The sequence below is a fragment of the Antedon mediterranea genome, chromosome 1 (assembly GCF_964355755.1).
Source record: "Antedon mediterranea chromosome 1, ecAntMedi1.1, whole genome shotgun sequence".
Classification (NCBI taxonomy): domain Eukaryota; kingdom Metazoa; phylum Echinodermata; class Crinoidea; order Comatulida; family Antedonidae; genus Antedon; species Antedon mediterranea.
Genome location: NC_092670.1, coordinates 31,504,538 through 31,530,697, shown reverse-complemented (window position 1 = coordinate 31,530,697; position 26,160 = coordinate 31,504,538). Strand labels below are relative to the sequence as shown.

General features: G+C 33.1%; 3 protein-coding genes across 3 annotated transcripts; all 3 read left to right on the top strand.

Annotated features, from left to right (window-relative positions):
- Positions 1–2,779: 2,779 nt before the first annotated feature.
- Positions 2,780–4,848, top strand: LOC140049039 (hepatic lectin-like). Its single transcript, XM_072093853.1, has 4 exons — positions 2,780–2,903; positions 3,385–3,636; positions 4,054–4,185; positions 4,686–4,848. Coding segments are annotated over exons 1-4 (450 nt in total). The 5' UTR covers positions 2,780–2,839; the 3' UTR covers positions 4,688–4,848.
- Positions 4,849–14,492: 9,644 nt separating this feature from the next.
- On the top strand, positions 14,493–16,582 carry LOC140049028 (asialoglycoprotein receptor 2-like). The gene is made up of 4 exons (XM_072093843.1): positions 14,493–14,616; positions 15,098–15,349; positions 15,783–15,914; positions 16,416–16,582. Coding segments are annotated over exons 1-4 (450 nt in total). The 5' UTR covers positions 14,493–14,552; the 3' UTR covers positions 16,418–16,582.
- A 5,694-nt stretch (positions 16,583–22,276) lies between these two features.
- On the top strand, positions 22,277–24,243 carry LOC140049017 (C-type lectin lectoxin-Thr1-like). The gene is made up of 3 exons (XM_072093831.1): positions 22,277–22,370; positions 22,768–23,016; positions 23,678–24,243. Exons 1-3 carry the CDS (start codon positions 22,307–22,309, stop codon positions 23,806–23,808), a joined length of 444 nt encoding a protein of 147 aa, XP_071949932.1. The 5' UTR covers positions 22,277–22,306; the 3' UTR covers positions 23,809–24,243.
- The last annotated feature ends 1,917 nt before the right edge of the window (positions 24,244–26,160 follow it).

The following is a 26,160-nucleotide window of genomic DNA, read 5'->3' as shown; positions in this document are numbered from 1 at the left end:
GTAGGATATTTAGGGTATACACAGTAGGGTATTTAGGGTATACACAGTAGAATATTTAGGGTATACACAGTAGGATATTTAGGGTATACACAGTAGGGTATTTAGGGTATACACAGTAGGGTATTTAGGGTATACACAGTAGGGTATTTAGGGTATACACGGTAGGATATTTAGGGTATACACAGTAGGATATTTAGGGTATACACTGTAGGGTATTTAGGGTATACACAGTAGGGTATTTAGGGTATACACAGTAGGGTATTTAGGGTATACACTGTAGGGTATTTAGGGTATACACAGTAGGGTATTTAGGGTATACACAGTAGGGTATTTAGGGTATACACAGTAGGATATTTAGGGTATACACAGTAGGGTATTTAGGGTATACACAGTAGGATATTTAGGGTATACACAGTAGGGTATTTAGGGTATACACAGTAGGATATTTAGAGTATACACAGTAGGATATTTAGGGTATACACAGTAGGGTATTTAGGGTATACACAGTAGGATATTTAGGGTATACACAGTAGGGTATTTAGGGTATACACGGTAGGGTATTTAGGGTATACACGGTAGGGTATTTAGGGTATACACAGTAGGATATTTAGGGTATACACAGTAGGGTATTTAGGGTATACACAGTAGGGTATTTAGAGTATACACAGTAGGATATTTAGGTTATACACAGTAGGGTATTTAGGGTATACACAGTAGGATATTTAGGGTATACACAGTAGGGTATTTAGGGTATACACAGTAGGGTATTTAGGGTGTCCACACTTGGTTTATGTTCGTGAGGTATTTAGGGTATACACGTTTGGTTTTGCATATTCATTTGCCGAACCCTCTTTCTATTACGTAGGCCCACCTTTAGTGTTACAATAATTGAGGAAATAAAGTATCGCTCCTTTTTGATTGGCATGGCAATCACATGTTCGAAAAACCACAACTATTCACTGTTAACAAAAACAAAAGGGTAGTGTAAAGTTTGTTTATTGTTCGATTCCCGCCAAAAAAGGTAACTAATGGAAATCAACTTTTCGCCAGCGAAATTGGTAGTTCGAACATTTCCTCCTCGTTTGGCGAAACAATAGTCGTATACCTCTCTTTTTTATTATGCAATCATACTTTTGGATTATCTACAGAAATAAGATTAATATTATTATAAGTTATTATCATTGTTTATATTTTACTATATTAAACAATGTTTGTTTATATTTTCCGTGCATGTTCCTTCTTTACTGTTTTATGTATTTTTTCAAAATAAAATTTGTTCAAAAGATGGTATTTTAATCGTTTTTAATTTGTATTGAAAAACGAAACCTAAGACCACGAAAGCTAAGACCCCATAAGACCTAAGATCACGAAAGCTAAGACCCAAGACCTAAGATTACAAATTCTAAGATATACTACAGCTTAAAAACAATACTTGTTTATCCATACATAATTTTAAACCCTTCAGGTTTCATTTATTACCATAAATATAATTTAATACTACCGCAAAACATAGATAAACTCACATTATTTTCGCCCGTTGAGTAAATGTATATTTTTTCTTTACAACAAACAAACTTGACGGGTTGTTTGTGGGTATATATTTACTCCAATGTGTTGGTTCAGAGCATGTTTTTCTTACGCACCTGCCTTTCTTGTATTTTGACTCCAAATTTGTTGACTAACTTTATCCTGAATACCACACTTTAAAATTAGGATTTATAAGTACTTTCAGACGGAGAAACACATAAAAACAAATAAATAAATCCTTTAAATTGATGATTTTACAGACATGTTTCTTTGTACATTGTAACTCCTCGAGTTCCCCCCCCCCTGGCTCAATGTTTTTGTTTCTATGGAGCGCCAAAAGAGCAACAATAATAGTACAAGTATAAAAACAGAAATAAAACGAAAAAAATCATGATTTTTAAATTAAAATTTATTTGCCAGTATTTATTTCTTCGTACTTGCATGATTATACTATTATCATTACAATTTTAATTTTACATTGTTCCATCCACACTGTAGATGGACTCCATAGAGTTTTCAGCCCTCTATATAATTGTTGCTCTTTTGACGTTCCATAGAAACAAAAACATTGAACATGTAGGCCTACAACTGCTACTGTACTGTAGGCTAGTCATGCGAAATTCGCAAACAGTTTGTGTGCGAGAAAAACGTCTGTAAAATCATTAATTTAAAAATGTATTTGTTACTTTTTATGTGATTCTTTTTCATAAAAGTGCCAATTCTAAGGTGTGGTATTCAGAATAAATGTTGGGAGTTAAAATACAAGGCAGGTGCGAATGATAAATATTTGTAATCTTAGGTCTTGGGTCTTAGCTTTCGTGATCTTAGGTCTTAGGGGGTCTTAGCTTTCGTGGTCTTAGGTTTCGTGACACCCCCATTATTATATTGCTAATGGCTTGCCTCCCCGTCCAACCTTGTTTTTAATGCAATTCATAACATACTGTATGTTTAAATTTCACAGCGAAGACACATTTTACTCCATTTTACGTTTTACCCAATTACCCTGAATATGTATAATTGTTTTTATAATCATACACGATGAATTGCCTTTACCGTAGATCTACCCAACTGAGGGAGTGCCTCAATATCTCTTTTCCGCTGTCTTTCCCTTTTTAAAAAAGGTGTTGACACGTGCTTTTTTTCCTTATGGTTCTTTCAGTAACTAGCTACTATTATCTACGAATATATGAATCAAGTATTCATTGGGTAAAATAGGCCCAACCTTCTTTGTACTTAGGTCTATATAAACGAATACACGCCTTATTGTCAACACTTCTTCCTTGCTGCTGAATTACAATATCATATCTACAACATGGCACGATTCATTTTGTTGGTGTTGGCCTGCCTAACGTTCGGTGCAACTCTGGTTGAAGGAGGTAGTCAGTTTTTAATATTATTGTAGACATGTATTTAAATCTGTGTTGTTTAAGTTGTTATTGTACCGCTACCTTTCTATTCCACAGGTGTATCCATTTAAAAACATAGGCCTATAAAACGTTAGTTAAGTGAACCATGTTGCGGTATTACTATTAAACATCTCCAGTAAGGACAGCTGGCAAAAAAGTCATCATCCATATTAAACTATATCAAAATAAAAACACGAAAGAATCCAAAAGCATTTTTCTTTCGAATGGATGAAATTAACAAATGTACCATCTTCGCATGGCACTTTAACAATTAGTATGAAAATGAATTGTCAGTGTGGTTAAAGCTGTTCAATGGCTCAATATTTGTAAAAATATAGGCATACAGTTATGTTTGTCGAACTGAAGTGGATTGGGTGAATCTGCCTATGTATTCATCTAACTACTGTAGATTAATGAATAAATGCTCAATTCTATATTGTTTGTATTTTAGGTTGCGTTTATGGTTGGCATCAATATGGTTCAAAGTGTTATAAATACTTTGCCAAATCTTTGACTTGGGAACAAGCTCAATCTGATTGCAATGCACTCAACTCAGATCTTGTTGTCATCAATAATAAACAAGAAAACAGCTTCGTTCGTAAACTTATTGTTGCAAAAAGTGCGTGGATTGGAATGAAAAAATTAAGTAAAGACAGTTATTTTAGTTGGGTCGGAGTTCCTAATTCATGTTCATCATACGAGTGTAAGTACTATTTCCTTATTTTGTGATTGTATTACACAAATATAATTTGTGATTTGGTACATTGACTGAATTATTTTTAAAAAAGTGATGGAAGCTATGCTATAAATGAGTTTATAATGTAATTTACTGAGGGCAGAGCAACATTACCCTGGCTGTGGTGGGTAATTTTGTGAGGTGTCTAAGACGAAGACGATGGTACGATTTTCATAAAATTATCTCCCATAATTATATTGTAGTGTTCCTATTTCATTTGATTGCGCCGTCTCAAATATTTCAGACATCTCAGTCAATCAATTAACCGATATTCATACCGGAATCGTTTCCTGCATATTGCTAATACTTTGTATACTCTTCAATGTACACTAACGAATACGGTCCAATTATTATTATTTATATAGATTATAAATTTATTTTTAGATTTTCAAAGTGGTCAACCAAACAATTATGGTGGTAACCAAAATTGTGTTGAAATGTTGAAATCCAGCTCATGCTGGACTGATCGGGAATGTAGTACAAGATTATGTCATGTCTGTGAAAAAAGGCAAAATTGTAAGTACTGTATCAGTTTAGTTTACAGAGTTTAAAAAAATAGAACAATATCCCATCACTCGTTTCCTACCTTTTCATTTCTTCAATTTGTTCAAAAGTTTCTTTCAATTCGGTTATTTTCGTTCCGTTATGAAATCTAAAAAAATATGTTTTTCTCTAAAAAGTTTTCTAATTACGAACGTCTATTCTAATCAGGTTGTCACGCGTTTAGGTTATATTGTTACTTCCCTATTATGTTATCGATTTAATTGTATGCAATTATGCAGTTATGCAAATAACGAAAGTTTATGAATTACAATGAGGAGAATATAATAGTGTACTTCATCACGTGATACACAATCAACCAACGAACTGGAAATGTTACACACGTGTAGGCTTGTTGGAAACAGCAACATAAATCATACGACAAACTCATCTTAAAATCGTCAATTCGGTTAAATTCGGTCTCAAGATTCATGTACGGAAGCTTATAGTTTATTCGTTTGTATTTTAATTTTCAGAGTCGTACCCGTAATTGCTCTTTTACTGGTGACAAGAAGGAACACGAAGTAATACAAGAGTATAAAGATGTTATGATTAATCAAACAAATATTTGTTGAAAAAAATCATTGTTTTTGGATATTTTTTTAATACTATTTCCAAATAAAATACACGTTAATTGGATATCAATAAAGTTTTGTGTTTATTTTAGTGTGTAGGTATTGTAGAGATTGAAACACTATTGATAATATATTCTTCCTTAAAATAAATGAATTAAACCGTAAATAAAATAATGAGCAAAAAAATAGAAAACAGAAAAAATGAAAAACAGAAAAAGAAAGAAAGAAAAAAAAGAAAAAGCAGACAGAAAGGAAACAAACCAAAAAAATACAGAACGAGAAAAGACAGAAAACATAATGAAAGAAAGACAGATAAAATCAGAGAGACAAGGAGAAAAAAAAAAGAAAAAAGGCAATAGGCAAAATACGAAAGGTGTTTCAAAATACGACATGTGTTCCAAAATACGACATGTGTTCCAAAATACGACAAGTGTTACAAAATAGGACAGGTGTTATGAAATACGATATGTGTTACGAAATACGACAGGTGTTACGAAATACGACAGGTATACAAAATACGAAAGGTGTTACAAAATACGACAAGTGTTACAAAATACGACAGGTGTTACAAAATACGAAAGGTGTTACAACATACGACAGGTGTTACAAAATACGACAAGTGTTACAAAATACGACAAGTGTTACGAAATACGACAAGTGTTACAAAATACGACAGGTGCATGCACAATACGACAAGTGTTAAAAAATATGACAGGTATACAAAAAACGACATGTATACAAAAAACGACAGTTGTTACAAAATACGACACGATAGACAAAAAAGATGAACTTTAAAAATAACAATAAAGCTGATAACATTTCCATCAATAGCAAGACTTTGATCTTGAACGATTTTGCCTTTGAAATTCACGAGGATCAGAAGAGGTTTGTAGCTGGACACGTGAGATTTGAGATCGACTTCTTGAAATCTAAGTTTGAATTTCGGGATAATTCTTGAAAGTTTTACCAAACAATATTTTATTTTTACCAAACAATATTTTTAATTGGTCTAATTTGTGCTCAGTAAATTTTCTTTCTCTTTTTTTATTACCTCATTCATTTCAAAATCAAATTTCAACTACATATTAATAAAAGGAAATTAAAATGGTTAATACTAATAGGATGTAGAATAATAGCAATACACGGTGAATTGTCTTTACCGTAGACCTACCCAACTGAGGGAGTGCCTCAATATCTCTTTTCCGCTGTCTTTCCCTTTTTAAAAAAGGTGTTGACACGTGCTTTTTCCCTGTTGGTTCTTGTATTACAAGTTGTTTTAGCTATGTATGAATCAATTATTCATTGGGTAAAATAGGCCCAACCTTCTTTGTACTTAGGTCTATATAAGCGAATACACGCCTTATTGTCAACACTTCTTCCTTGCTGCAGAATTACAATATCATATCTACAAAATGGCGCGATTCATTTTTTTGGTGCTGGCCTGCCTAACGTTCGGTGCAACTCTGGTTGAAGGAGGAGGTAGTAAGTTTTTAATAATATTGTAGACATGTATTTGAATCTGGGTTGTACTTAATCTTTACCTTGTTATTGTACCGTTACGTTTCTATTTCTTCGTTTTTGTAAGTAGGCCTACTACTGTATCTATAGTTCATGGGTCTATCAAAAAACCGTCACAGGTGTATCCATTTAAAAACATAGGCCTATAAAACGTTAGTTGAGTAAACCATCTTGCGCTATTACTAACATCTTCAGTAAGGACAGCTGGAAAAAATTCATCATCGATATTAAACATAAATGATGATAAAAAAGGATAAAAATCAAAATAAAAACACGAAAGAATCCAAAAGCATATTTTAAACTACATCCAAGAACTTATAACACAAGAATCTCCTGTTCGTCAGAAGCACGTAACAATTTCGAAAGGCATTGTGGGATAGAATAGAGCTAATGGGTGGCGCCATTGTGAGCCATGGAGTAGGGCGTCCGCATCAAATTAGAAAGTCAAAATCATAGAGGGGATCTGCTAATACTCTAGGGGGATAGAGTAATTGACTTCCTAGTTTGGAGGGGGCGCTGCTCCATGCTGTGAAATGGCGTCGCCCAGTTTGACCTTGAACACGAAGTAATACAAGAGTATAAAGATGTTATGATTAATCAAACAAATATTTTTTGAAACAATCATTGTTTTGGATATTTTTTTGTTTTAATACTATTTCCAAATAAAATACACGTCAATTGGATAGCAATAAAGTTGTGTGTTTATTTTAGTGTGTAGGTATTGTAGATACTGACACATTATTGATAATATATTCTTCCTTAAAATAAATGAATTAAACCGTAAATAAATTATTGAGTAAAAAATTGAAAAGAAAAACAAAGAAAAAAAAAGAAAACAGAGAAAAATGAAAAAACAGAAAAATACAGAAAGAAAGACAGAAAGTAAACAGAACAAAAAAATGTTCCAAAATACGACAGGTGTTCCAAAATACGATAGGTGTTACAAAATACGACAGCTGTTACAAAATACGACGACATGTGTTAAAAAATACGACAAGCGTTACAAAATACTACAGGTGTTACAAAATACGACAGGTGTTACAAAATACGACAATTGTTACAAAATACGACGACAGGTGTTCAAACATACGACAGGTGTTACAAAATACGACAGGTGTTACAAAATACGACAAGTGTTCAAAAATACGACAAGTGTTTCAAAATACGACAAGTGTTTCAAAATATGACAAGTGTTACAGAATACGACAAGTGTTACAAAATGCGACAGGTGTTACAATATACGACAGGTGTTACAAAATACGACAGGTGTTACAAAATACGACAAGTGTTACAAAATACGACAAGTGTTACGAAATACGACAGGTGCATGCACAATACGACAGGTGTTACAAAACATGACAGGTATACAAAAAACGACATGTATACAAAAAACGACAGTTGTTACAAAATACGACACGATAGACAAAAAAGATGAACTTTAAAAATAACAATAAAGCAGCTGATAACATTTCCATCAATAGCAAGACTTTGATCTTTAACGATTTTGCCTTTGAAATTCACGAGGATCAGAAGAGGTTTGTAGCTGGACACGTGAGATTTGAGATCGACTTCTTGAAATCTAATAATAGGATGTAATATAATAGCATTGCTAATCGTGTCTAGGCCCTGACCTAAACTAGATATGTAGGCTTTTTCCTGCTTTTAATATTACACACATTATACCATTGTTTAAATGTTGAGTCTTCCGCCATATTGAATATAACAAGACTAGCAGTTTGTTTTATGTCAAAAAAAAAGATTGAATTGATTTAATAGAAAGAAATAAATCTTATCATTTGATTGAATTATTGCTCCATTGATCGTCTTCTGGAGAATTTTAACAAAACTATTCAAATTATCAATTCATATTTTATATAAAATTATATTCTTACAGGAACAGAAGATAAAGTTTAGAGCCTTAATTAAGGGAGAGCTAGCATGTTTAACCTAATCTGTAGGATGGAGGAACAGTGATCTTTCGCCCTGCACTTAGATCCAATCAGGCCTAAGTTTAGGTCGGGTGCTTGTTGAAATCATCTGATTCTCTGTTACTACCAACATATACCATTAGTATTGATTGTTTAAAACAAAAATTAAAGAAGAAAATGCTATTATTTATATTACTCTAGTAGCTAGATCAACTTTCGTATGCACTTTGAGGTCCAGAGAATTTGACTTCAGAAATTGGTTTAGGATGGTCAAACAATCATTTTTGGCTTGGTTACACATTTTGAAAATGTGGCGAAAGGTCAAAAGGTCAGGGTGAAATGTTATAATACCAAACACCAATAGGTCCTTAAATCTCGACAACCACTGGTCACAGCAAAGTAATGTTGGTCTCAAATTGATCGGAAGGTATACATTTATATTCAGTCTAATGGGAAAATTTAGTCAAAAATGACCGGAAATGCCATTTCTGACCTTTGACCCACTACAGAGGGCATGTATGTATCTCCGTAAGTACTGGTCGTAGACACTTGAATTAGGTCCTAAAATGTTCGCAATATACATTTATTTATTTGTTGCACATTTTGAAAAATGTTACAAAAGGTCAAAGGGTCAGGGTCAAGGGTTTAATGAACAAACAAAAATAGGCACTTGTATCTTGGCAACCACTGGTCGCAGCAAGTCAATTTTAGTCTCAAAATGTTGAGAAGGCATGTATTCATATTAAGTTTAATGAGACATTTTAGTGAAAAATGATCAGAAATGCCATTTCTGACCTTTGACCCACATACCAGGGCATCGTAATATCTCTGTAAGTACTGGTCGTAGAAACTTAAATTTGGTATCAAATTGTTGGAAATATACATATTTACATTCATTCTAACAGAAAATTTGGTGAAAAGATGATCAGAAATACTATTAATTACTAATGTTTCAAACAAAAAACATACCTCTACACAACTTATTCTTATATGAATGGTATGCAATAACTGATGCTTTAAATGGTTTCATCTATATATAAATTTACGTAAGGGCAAAATTCGGTAAATCGCGCCTTACTTTTAGAATTTTTACTCGATGGTATGTAAAGTTGGTTCGTACTTTCGGTACTGATTTTAAACACCTGATGTAACCCTGTTTACTAATTAAATTAAGTTAGATAATTAGTTATTGACGATTAAAACGAATTTAGGTTCAACGATTTGCCCCAAATAGGGGTGTTTTCCGATCGTGGTATACACTGTCTAATGGATGTCCATCTTGAAAAATACCCGCCACAAAAATGCGAGGAGGCTTCGCATTTTCCTATCTCCTCCTACGATAATTGTTTTTAATAGCTGAAAACCGGTTGAACAGTTCGAGTACAGCATCATAATGTTGAAGACAGGCCGATTTTCTTTAAAAAATACTATTTTGATACATTTAATATACGTTTTTACAAATGTATTGATTTGTGATGAATGGAACATTTCAAATTATTTGGTTTAACCATACAGGTATAGATTTAGATTTATGGGCCCCCTTGGAGAATAAACATAAATAGTATTGCAATGCTGTACCAGGGAGTTCCCTGGCTGTACAATACTGTTAAGGTATTTTAATGGTTAAAACCACTTTTGATCGCAATTTGAATCGCAAATTTCTTACTGTGAGTGTTGGTACTGTTAGATGTAATATAAAAATATATACAAATAAACTTTATTACTGTGAGTGTGGGTAGGCCCTACTGTTAGATTATAAACATATAATATACAAATAAACATTCCAAATTATTTGGTTTAACCATAGAGGTATAGATTTAGATTTATGGGCCCCCTTGGAGAATAAACATAAATAGTATTGCAATGCTGTACAATACTGTTAAGGTATTAACCACTTTTGATCGCAATTTGAATCGCAAATTTCTTACTGTGAGTGTTGGTACTGTTAGATGTAATATAAAAATATATACAAATAAACTTTATTACTGTGAGTGTGGGTAGGCCCTACTGTTAGATTATAAACATATAATATACAAATAAATAAACGTTATTACTGACAGTTGCTTCTCAACGTTTGTATTAATTAATAATTTAAAAATATATAAACGTCGTAGTGGTGTATCGTTACATGTACTTTACTATTTCAATCGACTATGACAGTGAGAGTTTTAACAAAGTACCGTATTAAATCGTAAATGTTTTACTGTATTTAGTGGTATATTATTTATAGGCCTATAAAACATTAAAAACAATATTTCGTTACTGAGTGGATAAGAATATATTTTAAAATGTTTCCTCTTTGTACCTATCTTCTTCCCCCATCCCTCAACCCTTAATGTTACATACAAAACACAAATTGGGTTTGTTTAAATGAGTCCAAATAAAAAAATTTGACTCATTTTGTTTCTCTCTCGGAAGTAATTCCCAGGGTGCTAATTTTGGTTGACTACATAAATCATTGTGTATATTTATTCGTTTCTGTAAACGACAATGTATTATAGTCCTGCGGTACGTACATTTGAAATCTCCATTTTTTTTCTCGCTGGAAATACTGTGTATTCGAGAACCATCTGTGGGCACGACCTAGATGGTACGCGAGCGAAGCGAGCGTGCCATCTAGTTATAGGAATTACAACAAATCCTTTACTGTTTGTAATTGTACTTTTGCTTATAATAATGCTAGAAAATATTGTTGACCCCTCCCGAGGACGATCAAGCATTGATAGAAACGTCGAACTCAACAGTTCTTTTCAGAATGCTAGAAGTAACTTACCGTATTTATCCTAATAAACGCCCCGGACATTTATTGTTCAGAGGGGTGTTTAGGGGGAGGGATGTTTATTCGGTGGAGGCGTTTTTGTTTGTTTTTGGTGTAATATGGTAAAAATATAGGTATATCAAATAAATACACCGTCCTAGATATAAAACAAGGCCATATAGATGGCTGCAGTCGCGTGCTCAAGTGAGTGTTTACCGACCGACCAACCGACCGACATATTGAGCTGTAGAGTCGCGACACGACTAAAAGTACAAGACAATTAATATTGTAATAAGAATAACTGGATTAAACCTCCTCATCCGGGTGCAACTACAATCATGATATTGAAAAGGTATCGGAGACAACTATATTAGACCAATTCATTGTCATCATTCTGTATATAACACTGTTGTATAATATTTTTGAATGTCACCGACAAATTATACATAATTTATACACGTCTGTTCCCAGTGTACATAATAAAACAATATTTCTGGAGATTTATTATCAATACCACTAGAAACTTAGGTTTTTTTTTATTTTTTAAGTACTAAATGCATTGACAATAAAAGCATCAGAAGTGTATTTTAAAATCATTATAAAATCATACTACAACACACTACAGTACACAAGGGTGTTTTCAGGAAAGCTGGACATATTGAAACTATGTATTGGCATATATGCAAAAGACAGTGTTGATTGTTGACAAATTGTAGTTACAAACAAACAGATGACAAATTGTGTAATCGTGTCTCATATAGTGTCTCAGGATAATGATGTGTCATTGTTTTATTATACTGGAACCTGGAGAGGATTCGATAAATGGAACCTGTGACAGTGTCACTTTTATTCTAAAAGACAGAAACATTTTAAATAAACGCTCACCCCTCCCTTCGATTTAAACGCCCCGCCACATGCATATACACAACAAGGCCATATACATGGCTGCAGTCGCGTGCTCAAATTTTAGTTAGTGTTTACCGACCAACCGACCGACATAGTGAGCTGTAGAGTTGCGTTGCACGCGACTAATAATTGTATCACAACACATTTCAATGACTACCATAATCTACAATTTACCAAGTATTTTTGTATCACTTTTTGATAATAATTGTGCTGTATTTTTTTTTTCTGCTGTAGGTAGTATTTATTTGATTATACATACCATATTATGCCAATAAAAAACGAAAAAACCCTTCTGAACAATAAATTCCCGGGGCGTTTATTAGGATGAATTCGGTAAGTTACTTTAGCATTCTGAAAAGAATTCTGTTGGGCTCGACGTTTCTATCAAAATGTTTGATCATCCTCGGGGGTCAAAAATACTTTCTAGCATTATTATAAGCAAAAATACAATTACAAACAGTAAAGGATTTGTTTTAAATCGTATAATGAAACAATTTAAAGCATAAGTTATAACATTAACATTACATTACTGTCCAAGGATAAGTTGTGTAGAGATATGTTATTTGTTTGAAACAATAACATTACAGTAGTAATTAATAGTATTTCTGGTCATCTTTTAACCAAATTTTCTATTAGAATGAATTTAAATATCTATATTTCCAACAATTTGATACCAAATTTAAGTTCAGAAATGGCATAGGATATTTAGGGTATACACAGTAGGGTATTTAGGGTATACACAGTAGGATATTTAGGGTATACACAGTAGGATATTTAGGGTATACACAGTAGGATATTTAGGGTATACACAGTAGGATATTTAGGGTATACACGTAGGATATTTAGGGTATACACAGTAGGGTATTTAAGGTATACACAGTAGGATATTTAGGGTATACACAGTAGGATATTTAGGGTATACACACTTGGTTTATGTTCGTGTACAGTAGGATATTTAGGGTATACACAGTAGGGTATTTAGGGTATAGGCCTACACAGTAGGATATTTAGGGTATACACAGTAGGATATTAGGGTATACACAGCAGGATATTTAGGGTATACACAGTAGGATATTTAGGGTATACACAGTAGGATATTTAGGGTATACACAGTAGGGTATTTAGGGTATACACAGTAGGATATTAGGGTATACACAGCAGGATATTTAGGGTATACACAGTAGGATATTTAGGGTATACACAGTAGGATATTTAGGGTATACACAGTAGGGTATTTAGGGTATACACAGTAGGATATTTAGGGTATACACAGTAGGATATTTAGGGTATACACAGTAGGATATTTAGGGTATACACAGTAGGATATTTAGGGTATACACAGTAGGATATTTAGGGTATACACAGTAGGATATTTAGGGTATACACAGTAGGATATTTAGGGTATACACAGTAGGATATTTAGGGTATACACAGTAGGATATTTAGGGTATACACAGTAGGATATTTAGGGTATACACACTTGGTTTATGTTCGTGTACAGTAGGGTATTTAGGGTATACACGTTTGGTTTTGCATATTCATTTGCCGAACCCTCTTTCTATTACGTAGGCCCACCTTTAGTGTTACAATAATTGAGGAAATAAAGTATCGCTCCTTTTTGATTGGCATGGCAATCACATGTTCGAAAAACCACAACTATTCACTGTTAACAAAAACAAAAGGGTAGTGTAAAGTTTTTTTATTGTTCGATTCCCGCCAAAAAAGTAACTAATGGAAATCAACTTTTCGATGAGTTTTCTCCAGCGAAATTGGTAGTTCGAACATTTCCTCCTCGTTTGGCGTATACCTCTCTTTTTTATGATGCAATCATACTTGTGGATTATCTACAGAAATAAGATTAATATTATTATAAGTTATCATCATTGTTTATATTATACTATATTAAACAATGTTTGTTTATATTTTCCGTGCATGTTCCTTCTTTACTGTTTTATGTATTTTTTCCAATTAAAATTTGTTTAAAAGATGGTATTTTAATCGTTTTTAATTTGTATTGAAAAACATACATTAATAAAAATGGCAGCAGAAGCCGTTTCATAAGCCTATTTAGGCCTAAAAATACACAAAATCGTGCAAATCTGTTGCATAATTTTTCTCCTTAACTATATATTTCACTTCGTCTTTTATTATTGCCAACCTAGCCAATGTGCATCTGTCTAATACCAACGCAACATTATCCTTTGAATATTAGATTTACCTCACCATTATTATATTGCTAATGGCTTGCCTCCCCGTCCAACCTTGTTTAATGCAATTCATAACATACTGTATGTTTAAATTTCACTGCGAAGACACATTTTACTCCATTTTACGTTTTACCCAATTACCCTGAATATGTATAATTGTTTTTATAATCATACACGATGAATTGCCTTTACCGTAGATCTACCCAACTGAGGGAGTGCCTCAATATCTCTTTTCCGCTGTCTTTCCCTTTCAAAAAAAATGTTGACACATGCTGTTTTTCCTTTATGGTTCTTTCAGTAACTAGCTACTATCATCTACGAATATATGAATCAAGTATTCATTGGGTAAAATAGGCCCAACCTTCTTTGTACTTAGGTCTATATAAACGAATACACGCCTTATTGTCAACACTTCTTCCTTGCTGCTGAATTACAATATCATATCTACAACATGGCACGATTCATTTTGTTGGTGTTGGCCTGCCTAACGTTCGGTGCAACTCTGGTTGAAGGAGGTAGTCAATTTTTAATATTATTGTAGACATGTATTTAAATCTGTGTTGTTTAAGTTGTTATTGTACCGCTACCTTTATATTCCACAGGAGTATCCATTTAAAAACATAGGCCTATAAAACGTTAGTTAAGTGAACCATGTTGCGGTATTACTATTAAACATCTCCAGTAAGGACAGCTGGCAAAAAAGTCATCATCCATATTAAACTATATCAAAATAAAAACACGAAAGAATCAAAAAGCATTTTTCTTTCGAATGGATGAAATTAACAAATGTACCATCTTCGCATGGCACTTTAACAATTAGTATGAAAATGAATTGTCAGTGTGGTTAAAGCTGTTCAATGGCTCAATATTTGTAAAAATATAGGCATACAGTTATGTTTGTCAAACTGAAGTGGATTGGGTGAATCTGCCTATGTATTCATCTAACTACTGTAGATTAATGAATAAATGCTCAATTCTATATTGTTTGTATTTTAGGTTGCGGTTATGGTTGGCATCAATATGGTTCAAAGTGTTATAAATACTTTGCCAAATCTTTGACTTGGGAACAAGCTCAATCTCATTGCAATGCACTCAACTCAGATCTTGTTGTCATCAATAATAAACAAGAAAACAGTTTCGTTCGTAAACTTATTGTTGCAAAAAGTGCGTGGATTGGAATGAAAAAATTAAGTAAAGACAGTTATTTTAGTTGGGTCGGAGTTCCTAATTCATGTTCATCATACGAGTGTAAGTACTATTTCCTTATTTTGTGATTGTATTACACAAATATAATTTGTGATTTGGTACATTGACTGAATTATTTTTAAAAAAGTGATGGAAGCTATGCTATAAAATGAGTTTATAATGTAATTTACTGTGTCATTATGCAGTGAGAGGGCAGAGCAACATTACCCTGGCTGTGGTGGGTAATTTTGTGAGGTGTCTAAGACGAAGACGATGGTACGATTTTCATAAAATTATCTCCCATAATTATATTGTAGTGTTCCTATTTCATTTGATTGCGCCGTCTCAAATATTTCAGACATCAGTCAATCAATTAACCGATATTCATACCGGAATCGTTTCCTGCATATTGCTAATACTTTGTATACTCTTCAATGTACACTAACGAATACGGTCCAATTATTATTATTTATATAGATTATAAATTTATTTTTAGATTTTCAAAGTGGTCAACCAAACAATTATGGTGGTAACCAAAATTGTGTTGAAATGTTGAAATCCAGCTCATGCTGGACTGATCGGGAATGTAGTACAAGATTATGTCATGTCTGTGAAAAAAGGCAAAATTGTAAGTACTGTATCAGTTTAGTTTACAGAGTTTTAAAAAATAGAACAATATCCCATCACTCGTTTCCTACCTTTTCATTTCTTCAATTTGTTCAAAAGTTTCTTTCAATTCGGTTATTTTCGTTCCGTTATGAAATCTAAAAAAATATGTTTTTCTCTAAAAAGTTTTCTAATTACGAACGTCTATTCTAATCAGGTTGTCACGCGTTTAGGTTATATTGTTACTTCCCTATTATGTTATCGATTTAATTGTATGCAATTATGCAGTTATGCAAATAACGAAAGTTTATGAATTACAATGAGGAGAATATAATAGTGTACTTCATCACGTGATACACAATCAACCAACGAACTGGAAATGTTACACACGTGTAGGCTTGTTGGAAACAGCAACATAAATCATACGACAAAACTCATCTTAAAATCGTCAATTCGGTTAAATTCGGTCTCAAGATTCATGTACGGAAGCTTATAGTTTATTCGTTTGTATTTTAATTTTCAGAGTCGTACCCGTAATTGCTCTTTTACTGGTGACAAGAAGGAACACGAAGTAATACAAGAGTATAATGATGTTATGATTAATCAAACCAATATTTGTTGAAAAAATCATTGTTTTTGGATATTTTTTTGTTTTAATACTATTTCCAAATAAAATACACGTTAATTGGATAGCAATAAAGTTTTGTGTTTATTTTAGTGTGTAGGTATTGTAGAGATTGAAACACTATTGATAATATATTCTTCCTTAAAATAAATGAATTAAACCGTAAATAAAATAATGAGCAAAAAAATAGAAAACAGAAAAAATGAAAAACAGAAAAAGAAAGAAAGAAAAAAAAGAAAAAGCAGACAGAAAGGAAACAAACCCAAAAAATACAGAACGAGAAAAGACAGAAAACATAATGAAAGAAAGACAGATAAAATCAGAGAGACAAGGAGAAAAACAAAAGAAAAAAGGCAATAGGCAAAATACGAAAGGTGTTTCAAAATACGACATGTGTTCCAAAATACGACAAGTGTTCCAAAATACGACAAGTGTTACAAAATAGGACAGGTGTTATGAAATACGATATGTGTTACGAAATACGACAGGTGTTACGAAATACGACAGGTATACAAAATACGAAAGGTGTTACAAAATACGACAAGTGTTACAAAATACGACAGGTGTTACAAAATACGATAGGTGTTACGAAATACGATAGGTGTTACAAAATACGACAGGTGTTACACAATACGACAGGTGTTACAAAATACGACAGGTGTTACACAATACGACAGGTGTTACAACATACGACAGGTGTTACAAAATACGACAGGTGTTACAAAATACGACAAGTGTTACAAAATACGGCAAGTGTTACGAAATACGACAGGTGTTGCACAATACGACACGATAGACAAAAAAGATGAACTTTAAAAATAACAATAAAGCTGATAACTTTTCCATCAATAGCAAGACTTTGATCTTGAACGATTTTGCCTTTGAAATTCACGAAGATCAGAAGAGGTTTGTAGCTGGACACGTGAGATTTGAGATCGACTTCTTGAAATCTAAGTTTGAATTTCGGGATAATTCTTGAAAGTTTTACCAAACAATATTTTATTTTTACCAAACAATATTTTTAATTGGTCTAATTTGTGCTCAGTAAATTTTCTTTCTCTTTTTTTATTACCTCATTCATTTCAAAATCAAATTTCAACTACATATTAATAAAAGGAAATTAAAATGGTTAATACTAATAGGATGTAGAATAATAGCAATACACGGTGAATTGTCTTTACCGTAGACCTACCCAACTGAGGGAGTGCCTCAATATCTCTTTTCCGCTGTCTTTCCCTTTTTAAAAAAGGTGTTGACACGTGCTTTTTCCCTGTTGGTTCTTGTATTACAAGTTGTTTTAGCTATGTATGAATCAATTATTCATTGGGTAAAATAGGCCCAACCTTCTTTGTACTTAGGTCTATATAAGCGAATACACGCCTTATTGTCAACACTTCTTCCTTGCTGCAGAATTACAATATCATATCTACAAAATGGCGCGATTCATTTTTTTGGTGCTGGCCTGCCTAACGTTCGGTGCAACTCTGGTTGAAGGAGGAGGTAGTAAGTTTTTAATATTATTGTAGACATGTATTTGAATCTGGGTTGTACTTAATCTTTACCTTGTTATTGTACCGTTACGTTTCTATTTCTTCGTTTTTGTAAGTAGGCCTACTACTGTATCTATAGTTCATGGGTCTATCAAAAAACCATTTAAAAACATAGGCCTATAAAACGTTAGTTGAGTAAACCATCTTGCGCTATTACTAACATCTTCAGTAAGGACAGCTGGAAAAAAGTCATCATCGATATTAAACATAAATGATGATAAAAAAGGATAAAAATCAAAATAAAAACACAAAAGAATCCAAAGGCATTTTTCTTTCGAATGAATGAAATTAACAAAACAAATGTACCATCATTACATGGCATTTAACAATTAGTATGAAATCTAGAATTGTCAGAGTGGTTGAGCTCAGCTGTTCAATGGCTCAATATTAGGTGAATCTGCCTATGTATTCACCTAAACATTGTAGATTAATGAATAAATGCTCACTTTTATAATGTGTATTTTAGGTTGCGGTTATGGTTGGCGTCAATATGGTTCAAAGTGTTATAAATACTTTGCCAAATCATTGACTTGGGAGCAAGCTCAATCTAATTGCAAGGCACTCTCAACGCAGATCTTGTTGTCATCTATATTATAAGTGAGAGAGTTTGTACGTCTGTCTGTCTGTGTGTTTGTTTGTTCGTTATACAAATTTTTGTTACTGCACGTAATCTTACATATGGGGTATCAAAATGACCGCAATTGTACCGGCAATGTTCTAAGCTATATTTCAACATCATCTGCCACCTAGGATCCAAGTTAGGGACCAAAATGTGGTCAAAACCCCCACTTTCGATGTTTGTTCGTTATACATATTTCTGTTTGTGCACGTAACCATACATATGGGGTATCAAAATGATGGCAATTGTACCCGGAAGGTTTTAAACTACATTTTAAAAATTCCCCCGACTCCTGGGGTTTTTGTGGGAGGGGGGCGGGTGTGGTGGTTTGTGATGTCATTTTTTCTAGGGCTCGGGATTGTAGGCTATCGAATTGTAAAATTATACTACAAAAGTTTTACAGTATTTGAATTATCCTCAGCAAAGCGTTTGGGGAAATAATTATAGATATAGATATACATATTTTATTCATTAACCAATATGACACCTATTCATTTACACATTTATCAAAGTACTTTACCCATATCCAGCTATGTATCGGTCTCTTGGATTGTCTCATTACAGACATCCATTACTGTGTAAACATATACACGTTCTTTACTGTTATTGTGTTCAACTACATCACCATGCCTCCAAGAAAAAAACGCCTATTGTTCAGGGGGATAGTGGGGATTTTGCTTAGGCTAGGAGTAGTGTGTTGGGTTTAGGGGATAGTGGGGATTTTGCTTAGACTAGGAATAGTAGGCTATCAAATTGACCAGAATTGTGGATGGAGAATGTTACAGTATTTTATTATAACTGGGAAACAGCTGGGATTTTGGGGTGGGGATGTAGGCCTATCACCATTACCGAAACTGGGAATGTTTTAAACTACATCAAAGAACTTATAACACAAGAATCTCCTGTTCGTCCGAAGCACGTAACAATTTCGAAAGGCATTGTGGGATAGAATAGAGCGCCATTGTGAGCCATGGAGTAGGGCGCCCGCATCAAATTAGAAAGTCAAAATCATAGAGGGGATCTGCTAATACTCTAGGGGGGGATAGAGTAATTGACTGAGGAGTAGGGCGCCCGCATCAAATTAGAAAGTCAAAATCATAGAGGGGATCTGCTAATACTCTAGGGGGGTAGAGTAATTGACTTCCATGCTCCTGTGAAATGGCGTCGCCCAGTTTGACCTTGAACACGAAGTAATACAAGAGTATAAAGATGTTATGATTAATCAAACAAATATTTTTTGAAACAATCATTGTTTTGGATATTTTTTTGTTTTAATACTATTTCCAAATAAAATACACGTTATTTAAATAGCAATAAAGTTGTGTGTTTATTTTAGTGTGTAGGTATTGTAGATACTGAAACATTATTGATAATATATTCTTCCTTAAAATAAATGAATTAAACCGTAAATAAATTAATGAGTAAAAAATTGAAAAAAAAAAAAACAAAGAAAAAAAAGGAAACAGAGAAAAATGAAAAACAGAAAAATACAGAAAGAAAGACAGAAAGTTAACAGAACAAAAAAATGTTCCAAAATACGACAGGTGTTCCAAAATACGATAGGTGTTACAAAATACGACAGCTGTTACAAAATACGACGACATGTGTTAAAAAATACAACAAGTGTTACAAAATACGACAGGTGTTACAAAATACGACAGGTGTTACAAAATACGACAAGTGTTACAAAATACGACAAGTGTTCAAAAATACGACGACAGGTGTTCAAAAATACGACAGGTGTTACAAAATACGACAGGTGTTACAAAATACGACAAGTGTTAACAAATACGACAAGTGTTTCAAAATACGACAAGTGTTTCAAAATATGACAAGTGTTACAGAATACGACAAGTGTTACAAAATACGACAAGTGTTACAAAATACGACAAGTGTTACACAATACGACAAGTGTTACGAAATACGACAGGTGCATGCACAATACGACAGGTGTTACAAAATACGACAGGTATACAAAAAACGACATGTATACAAAAAACGACAGTTGTTACAAAAAACGACACGATAGACAAAAAAGATGAACTTTAAAAATAACAATAAAGCTGATAACATTTCCATCAATAGCAAGACTTTGATCTTGAACGATTTTGCCTTTGAAATTCACGAGGATCAGAAGAGGTTTGTAGCTGGACACGTGAGATTTGAGATCGACTTCTTGAAATCTAAGTTTGAATTTTGGGATAATTCTTGAAAGTTTTCAAATAACAAAATGTATATTCAAGTGTCTATTACGGAGATATGTCATGGGTTGTGAGTCAGAAATTGCATTTCCGTCATTTTTGACTAAAATTTCCCATTAGACTGAACATAAGTATGCCTTCTGATCAATTTGTGAACATTGGTTGTCGAGATTTAAGGACCTATTGATATTTGGTCTTATAACCTTTCACCACATTTTCAAAATGTGTAACCAAGCCAAAAATGATTGTTTAACTACGCTAAAAAATTTCTGAAATCAAATTCTCTGGACCTCAAAGTGCATACGAAAGTTGATCTAGCTACTAGAGTATAATAAATAAAATGAAAGTGGTGAAAGACAAGCAGAAAGTGATAGAGCAACGACATATTAAAACTGGAAAGACACTCAAGAGGATATTCAATAACCTTGGCGGAGTAACTGAAAAAGAAGGTGAGGATTCCATTGTTAAAGTATAAAAATGATGAAGATTAATTTTTTTTAAAGACTTACAATATGCCATTTTGCATGTATTACAAAATACGACTTTACACACGTGTTGTGCAATGTTTTCAAAATATCTTTGAATATGATATAATGTCACATGACCTTTACATTGATTTGACCAAATATAGGCAAAAATAATCATATTTTCATATCTGTACTTTTGGATTACCATTAGGCCTACCATTCATTTAAGACAATAGATTTCTGTATTGCAATATATAACATATGTTTAGATTTCACTGTTAACAAAGAAATACATTATTCCAAAAACTATTTCTTAGAAATTTGGTTTACCCGACCTTTTCCTTTTATTGTTTAAAGTGCACAAATAACCGGGAATTATGCCTATTTATATACATAGCCTACCATGAAAGAGAACATTGTCTTTACGATAGTCCTAAACAAAGTGGGGTTCAATTGAACTAGAGATGCATTCAAAATAAATCAATTTCCCTTTTCTAGCTCAAGTTGTGTAGGCCTACTTTAGTTTTTGAGAAAATAAAAGAAATTTATCCCGAAAGGTATAGGCCTAAAGAACAGGTATCAAGTGCAAAAACGGTTTTCCTTTATAAACGATTTTTTATGTTGCAACAAATATAGATAAGATAAATGAAAACCATAGACCTATTATACATTATTAGTTTACTTAGTTTATTTTAGTGTTCAGATTTGTTTTCTTTTGCATTAGAGCTTCTTTTAATAGTTGGATACAAACAATGCATTTGTAGTACGTACGTATAGATTATATTTCTAAAAAGTTGGATAAATATGTATATTTATACAGTAAATAGCTGTGTGTCAAGGCTCCTCCCATTTGCTAAAATAAGCCCAACCTCCTTTGTACATAAACGATTTCACACCTTATTGTCACCACTTCTTTCATTGATGCTGTACAACAAATCATCATCTATACTGAATGGCGCGAATTACTTTGTTGGTGCTGGCCTGTTTAACAGTCGCTGCAACGCTGGTTGAAGGACGTAAGATTATAACTATTTTTTAAACTAATACTAACACTAAAAATGTCCTTAATCATTCACTCTTTAATTTTTGAAATAATAATATTTGACGAAGCTTTTTGTTGGAATGAGCGTATTCTTCCCCAAGCCCCATCCCATTTGATCCGGCTGTTACGGGGCGCCGTCTGACACAATAATTCTGTCCAACAAACTATGGCTATAACTTTCGAACTAATAATAATGTATACATAGTTTTGGTAAAATTGTATTTTTGTTATCATATGTTTACATACATGATTTTGTTGTTGTAATCATTTCTCTATCCAGTATCATTATTTACCAACATTTTTATTTTTTTTATACATATCATCTTTTAATATATTTCCAAAATCTGTTACACTGTTTGTTTGTACTTTAGGGTGTTATCATGGTTGGAGACCGTTTGGAACTAAATGTTATCGCTACTTTTTCTCCCGATCTACTTGGCATGAAGCTAGACCTTTGTGCAGAAGATATAAACGTGGTGATCTTGTTGTGATCAATAATTATGCAGAAAATAACTTCGTCGGTAACCTTGCTACTTCAGGGAAAGCATGGATTGGAATGAGAAAAACAAGTGCATCCACTCCATTTGTTTGGGTCGATAATGTATACTCACCTTTTAAGTGTAAGAAATAACCGATTGCTAATTAGGTGATCCTATTGTAGGCTACAAACATCTTATCTTCTACTTTCTTTCTGTACGATTATCTCGCAGAAATTCAATCTTTAATCAAGGTTTAATCAAGGTTTACTTATTTAAATTGTTCTTGCAGTTTAAAAAAATGAATTACAACAATCGTGACAATTTATAAAAATTGGATAAATAATATAATAAAATTTAAAATCTCATTGGTTTTTTAATTTTCACAACATCTTTCCCCTAATAAAATCAGATTTTGATGACGTCATCATACCAACAACTTTGTATGGGTCCCATAATTTCACCTATGCTACACTATATACAGTATACTGTATGTTATTCTCTGATGGACCTATTGTAATACTTTTTGCGTTCGTATTTTAACGTGCCGCCTACGTGCATGTTTCGTCACTTCCAAATTTTAAAATTTAGGCGGCCTAAATGTCGGGAAAATGATCACCTATAAGAAGATCATCTATAATTCGTAAAAGTTACGAATTTAAATCTAGTCTAGCTATGGTATAAATTATGCTTTAAAAGCATACGTGTCAATAGAACACCGGACTGAATATAATAATGGCGGAGATAAGAGTGTCATATAAAATAGGCCTACATTACCTGATTTGCTTTGTATATTCATTTGCAGATTTTGCAGAGAACGAACAAAACAATTCAGGGAACAGTTGTGGTGAGATGTATATGTATAGTAAACTCTGGGCTGGTCAAACTTGTAGTGAGACACAATCTTATATCTGTGAAATGCCGGAAGTGCGTTAATACTCCTGAAACCTAAGACGGCGCCGTTTTGTTTTCATGTACCTTTTTTATATACGAGGGCGCGTATTTTACAAACACTACTTTTTTCTTTCTCTATCCCCCTCCCGTTTTTCCATTTTTCTTGGTTTCTTTCTTTTATTCTTTATCCTTTTTTTTCTTGTATCCATGGAATTATGATTAAAGTTCAGAAAGGTGGTAATTTGTTAGTTTTTTAGCCAAATAGCGAGGGCACTTAACAGCAAGATCAATAGGTATATTACCGATTGCCCTCCAGTTAACTAAATGAGATACTGAGGCTTGTATAGAATATAAGCCTAATTAAGTTTACTTACAACTGTTGTATTGAGCAAGTTATTGTACCTGAATAGTTTAGTGATAATTACAGTATACTGTACTTATGATAGTCTTATTATTTTGTTTTAGCTGAATTTGATATAACTAGATGGCACGCTCGCTTCGCTCGCGTACCATCTAGGGGTGCTCACAGATGGTTCTCGAATACAGTAGAATCCACGGACGGGGACTTTTTTGGGACACTAAACAAAAACGGAAGTGTCCCCCTAATTGGGGTATTCAGAAATAGAGACAACAAAACCAATACTGGATTCCATAAAGGACAATTAATTTATGTGGATTAAAGAAATTAGGGAGAAATGGAAATGTATGTACGGGAATTGGGCGGCAGCACGTGGTGGTGGTGATGGAACCGCAGTAATAAAGTTGATTGTATTTATATATTATAAGAACCAAACTAAATAAATAGACCTAGACATTCTGCGAAATGGAAATCGGAAATTCAAGCTCCTATTCAGTGAAAAATTAAACTGTAGTCTACCTAAATATTTAGGGCAAATCATCGGTTGTGGTGTTGAACTTCCTGTAAACATTTGTGTGAACCAAACTGGGTCGAATTTCTGTCATGAGTACTGATTTGTTGGCCTGTGATTTATGACGCCTAAGGGATCTATCTAGACTTATTTTTTAGAATAATGTACGTACCTGTCAGATACAATTGTCTTGTATCGTATAATAAATAAGTACTGTAATAGTTACTGAAGTTACTATTACAATCTCGTCAATGAAAACACGAAAATGTATATGCACTTACTTATGAAAACGTATACAGTATTATACTCAGTTATTGAAACAGTAGGTTTAAAAAAGTTTCGTTTGTCTGTAAAATGATGTAATCAAGCTGTTTACATGAGTCTTAATTTATAAGCACATCAATAATAAAATAGTTTATCTATCCTGTAATTGCCGAGATTATGGTCGCTGTTGAATGAAATAAAGCCAATCGGTATCATATTTGTACAGAAACGTTTTCGCGGCCGAAGGGTGTAACCTAAATTCGTTGTATTATTATTATCGTCAAGAACTAACTGTAACTACATAGAAAGTAGGGTATCATAAATTTGGCCTTAGCACACTCGGGGGAGTGGCTAAGATGAAGTCCGTGGGACTACTAAATATAAATTGTAATGAACCTCGAGGGACATAAATAGGAATATTTCATGTTTCATTATCAATGTATAATAAATGGAAACTGTTTACCGATTCAAATAATAGAAATTGGTTTTTAACATTTTCCGAACCTATTGCAAGTTTATTCTCAAAGGGCCCATATATTTACCTACCGTATGTGTTAAACCAAGGGCTCATAAATTTACCTACAGTACTTGTGTTAAACCAAACTACTGGATGTTCCATTCATCGCAAATCAATACATTTGTATAATCGTATATTAAATCTATCAAAATAGTATTTTTTAAAGAAAATCGGCCTGTCTTCAACATTATGATGGTGTACTCTAGCAATCTATCAAAATAGTATTTTTTTAAAGAAAATCGGCCTGTCTTCAACATTATGATGGTGTACTCTAGCTGTTCAACCGGTTTTCAGCTATTAAAAACAATTATCGTAGGAGGAGATAGGAAAATGCGAAGCCTCCTCGCTATGTAACATTAGGGTTGAGGGATGGGAAAGCGGATAGGTACAAAGAGGAACAATTTTTAAATATATTCTTTATCCACTGAGTAACGAAATATTTTGTTCGTGTTTTATAGGCCTATAAATAATATACCTCTAAATACAGTAGGCCTAAAACATTTGCGATTTAATACTTTGTTAAAATTGTCACTGTCATAATCGATTGAAATATTAAAGTACATGTCACGATACACCACTACGACGTTTATATTTTTGGTAATTATTAATTAATACAAACGTTGAGAAGGAACTGTCAGTATAAAGTTTATTTGTATATCTAACAGTAGAGCCTATCCACAGTCTCAGTAATAAAGTTTATTTGTATATATTTTTATATTACATCTAACAGTACGAACATTCACA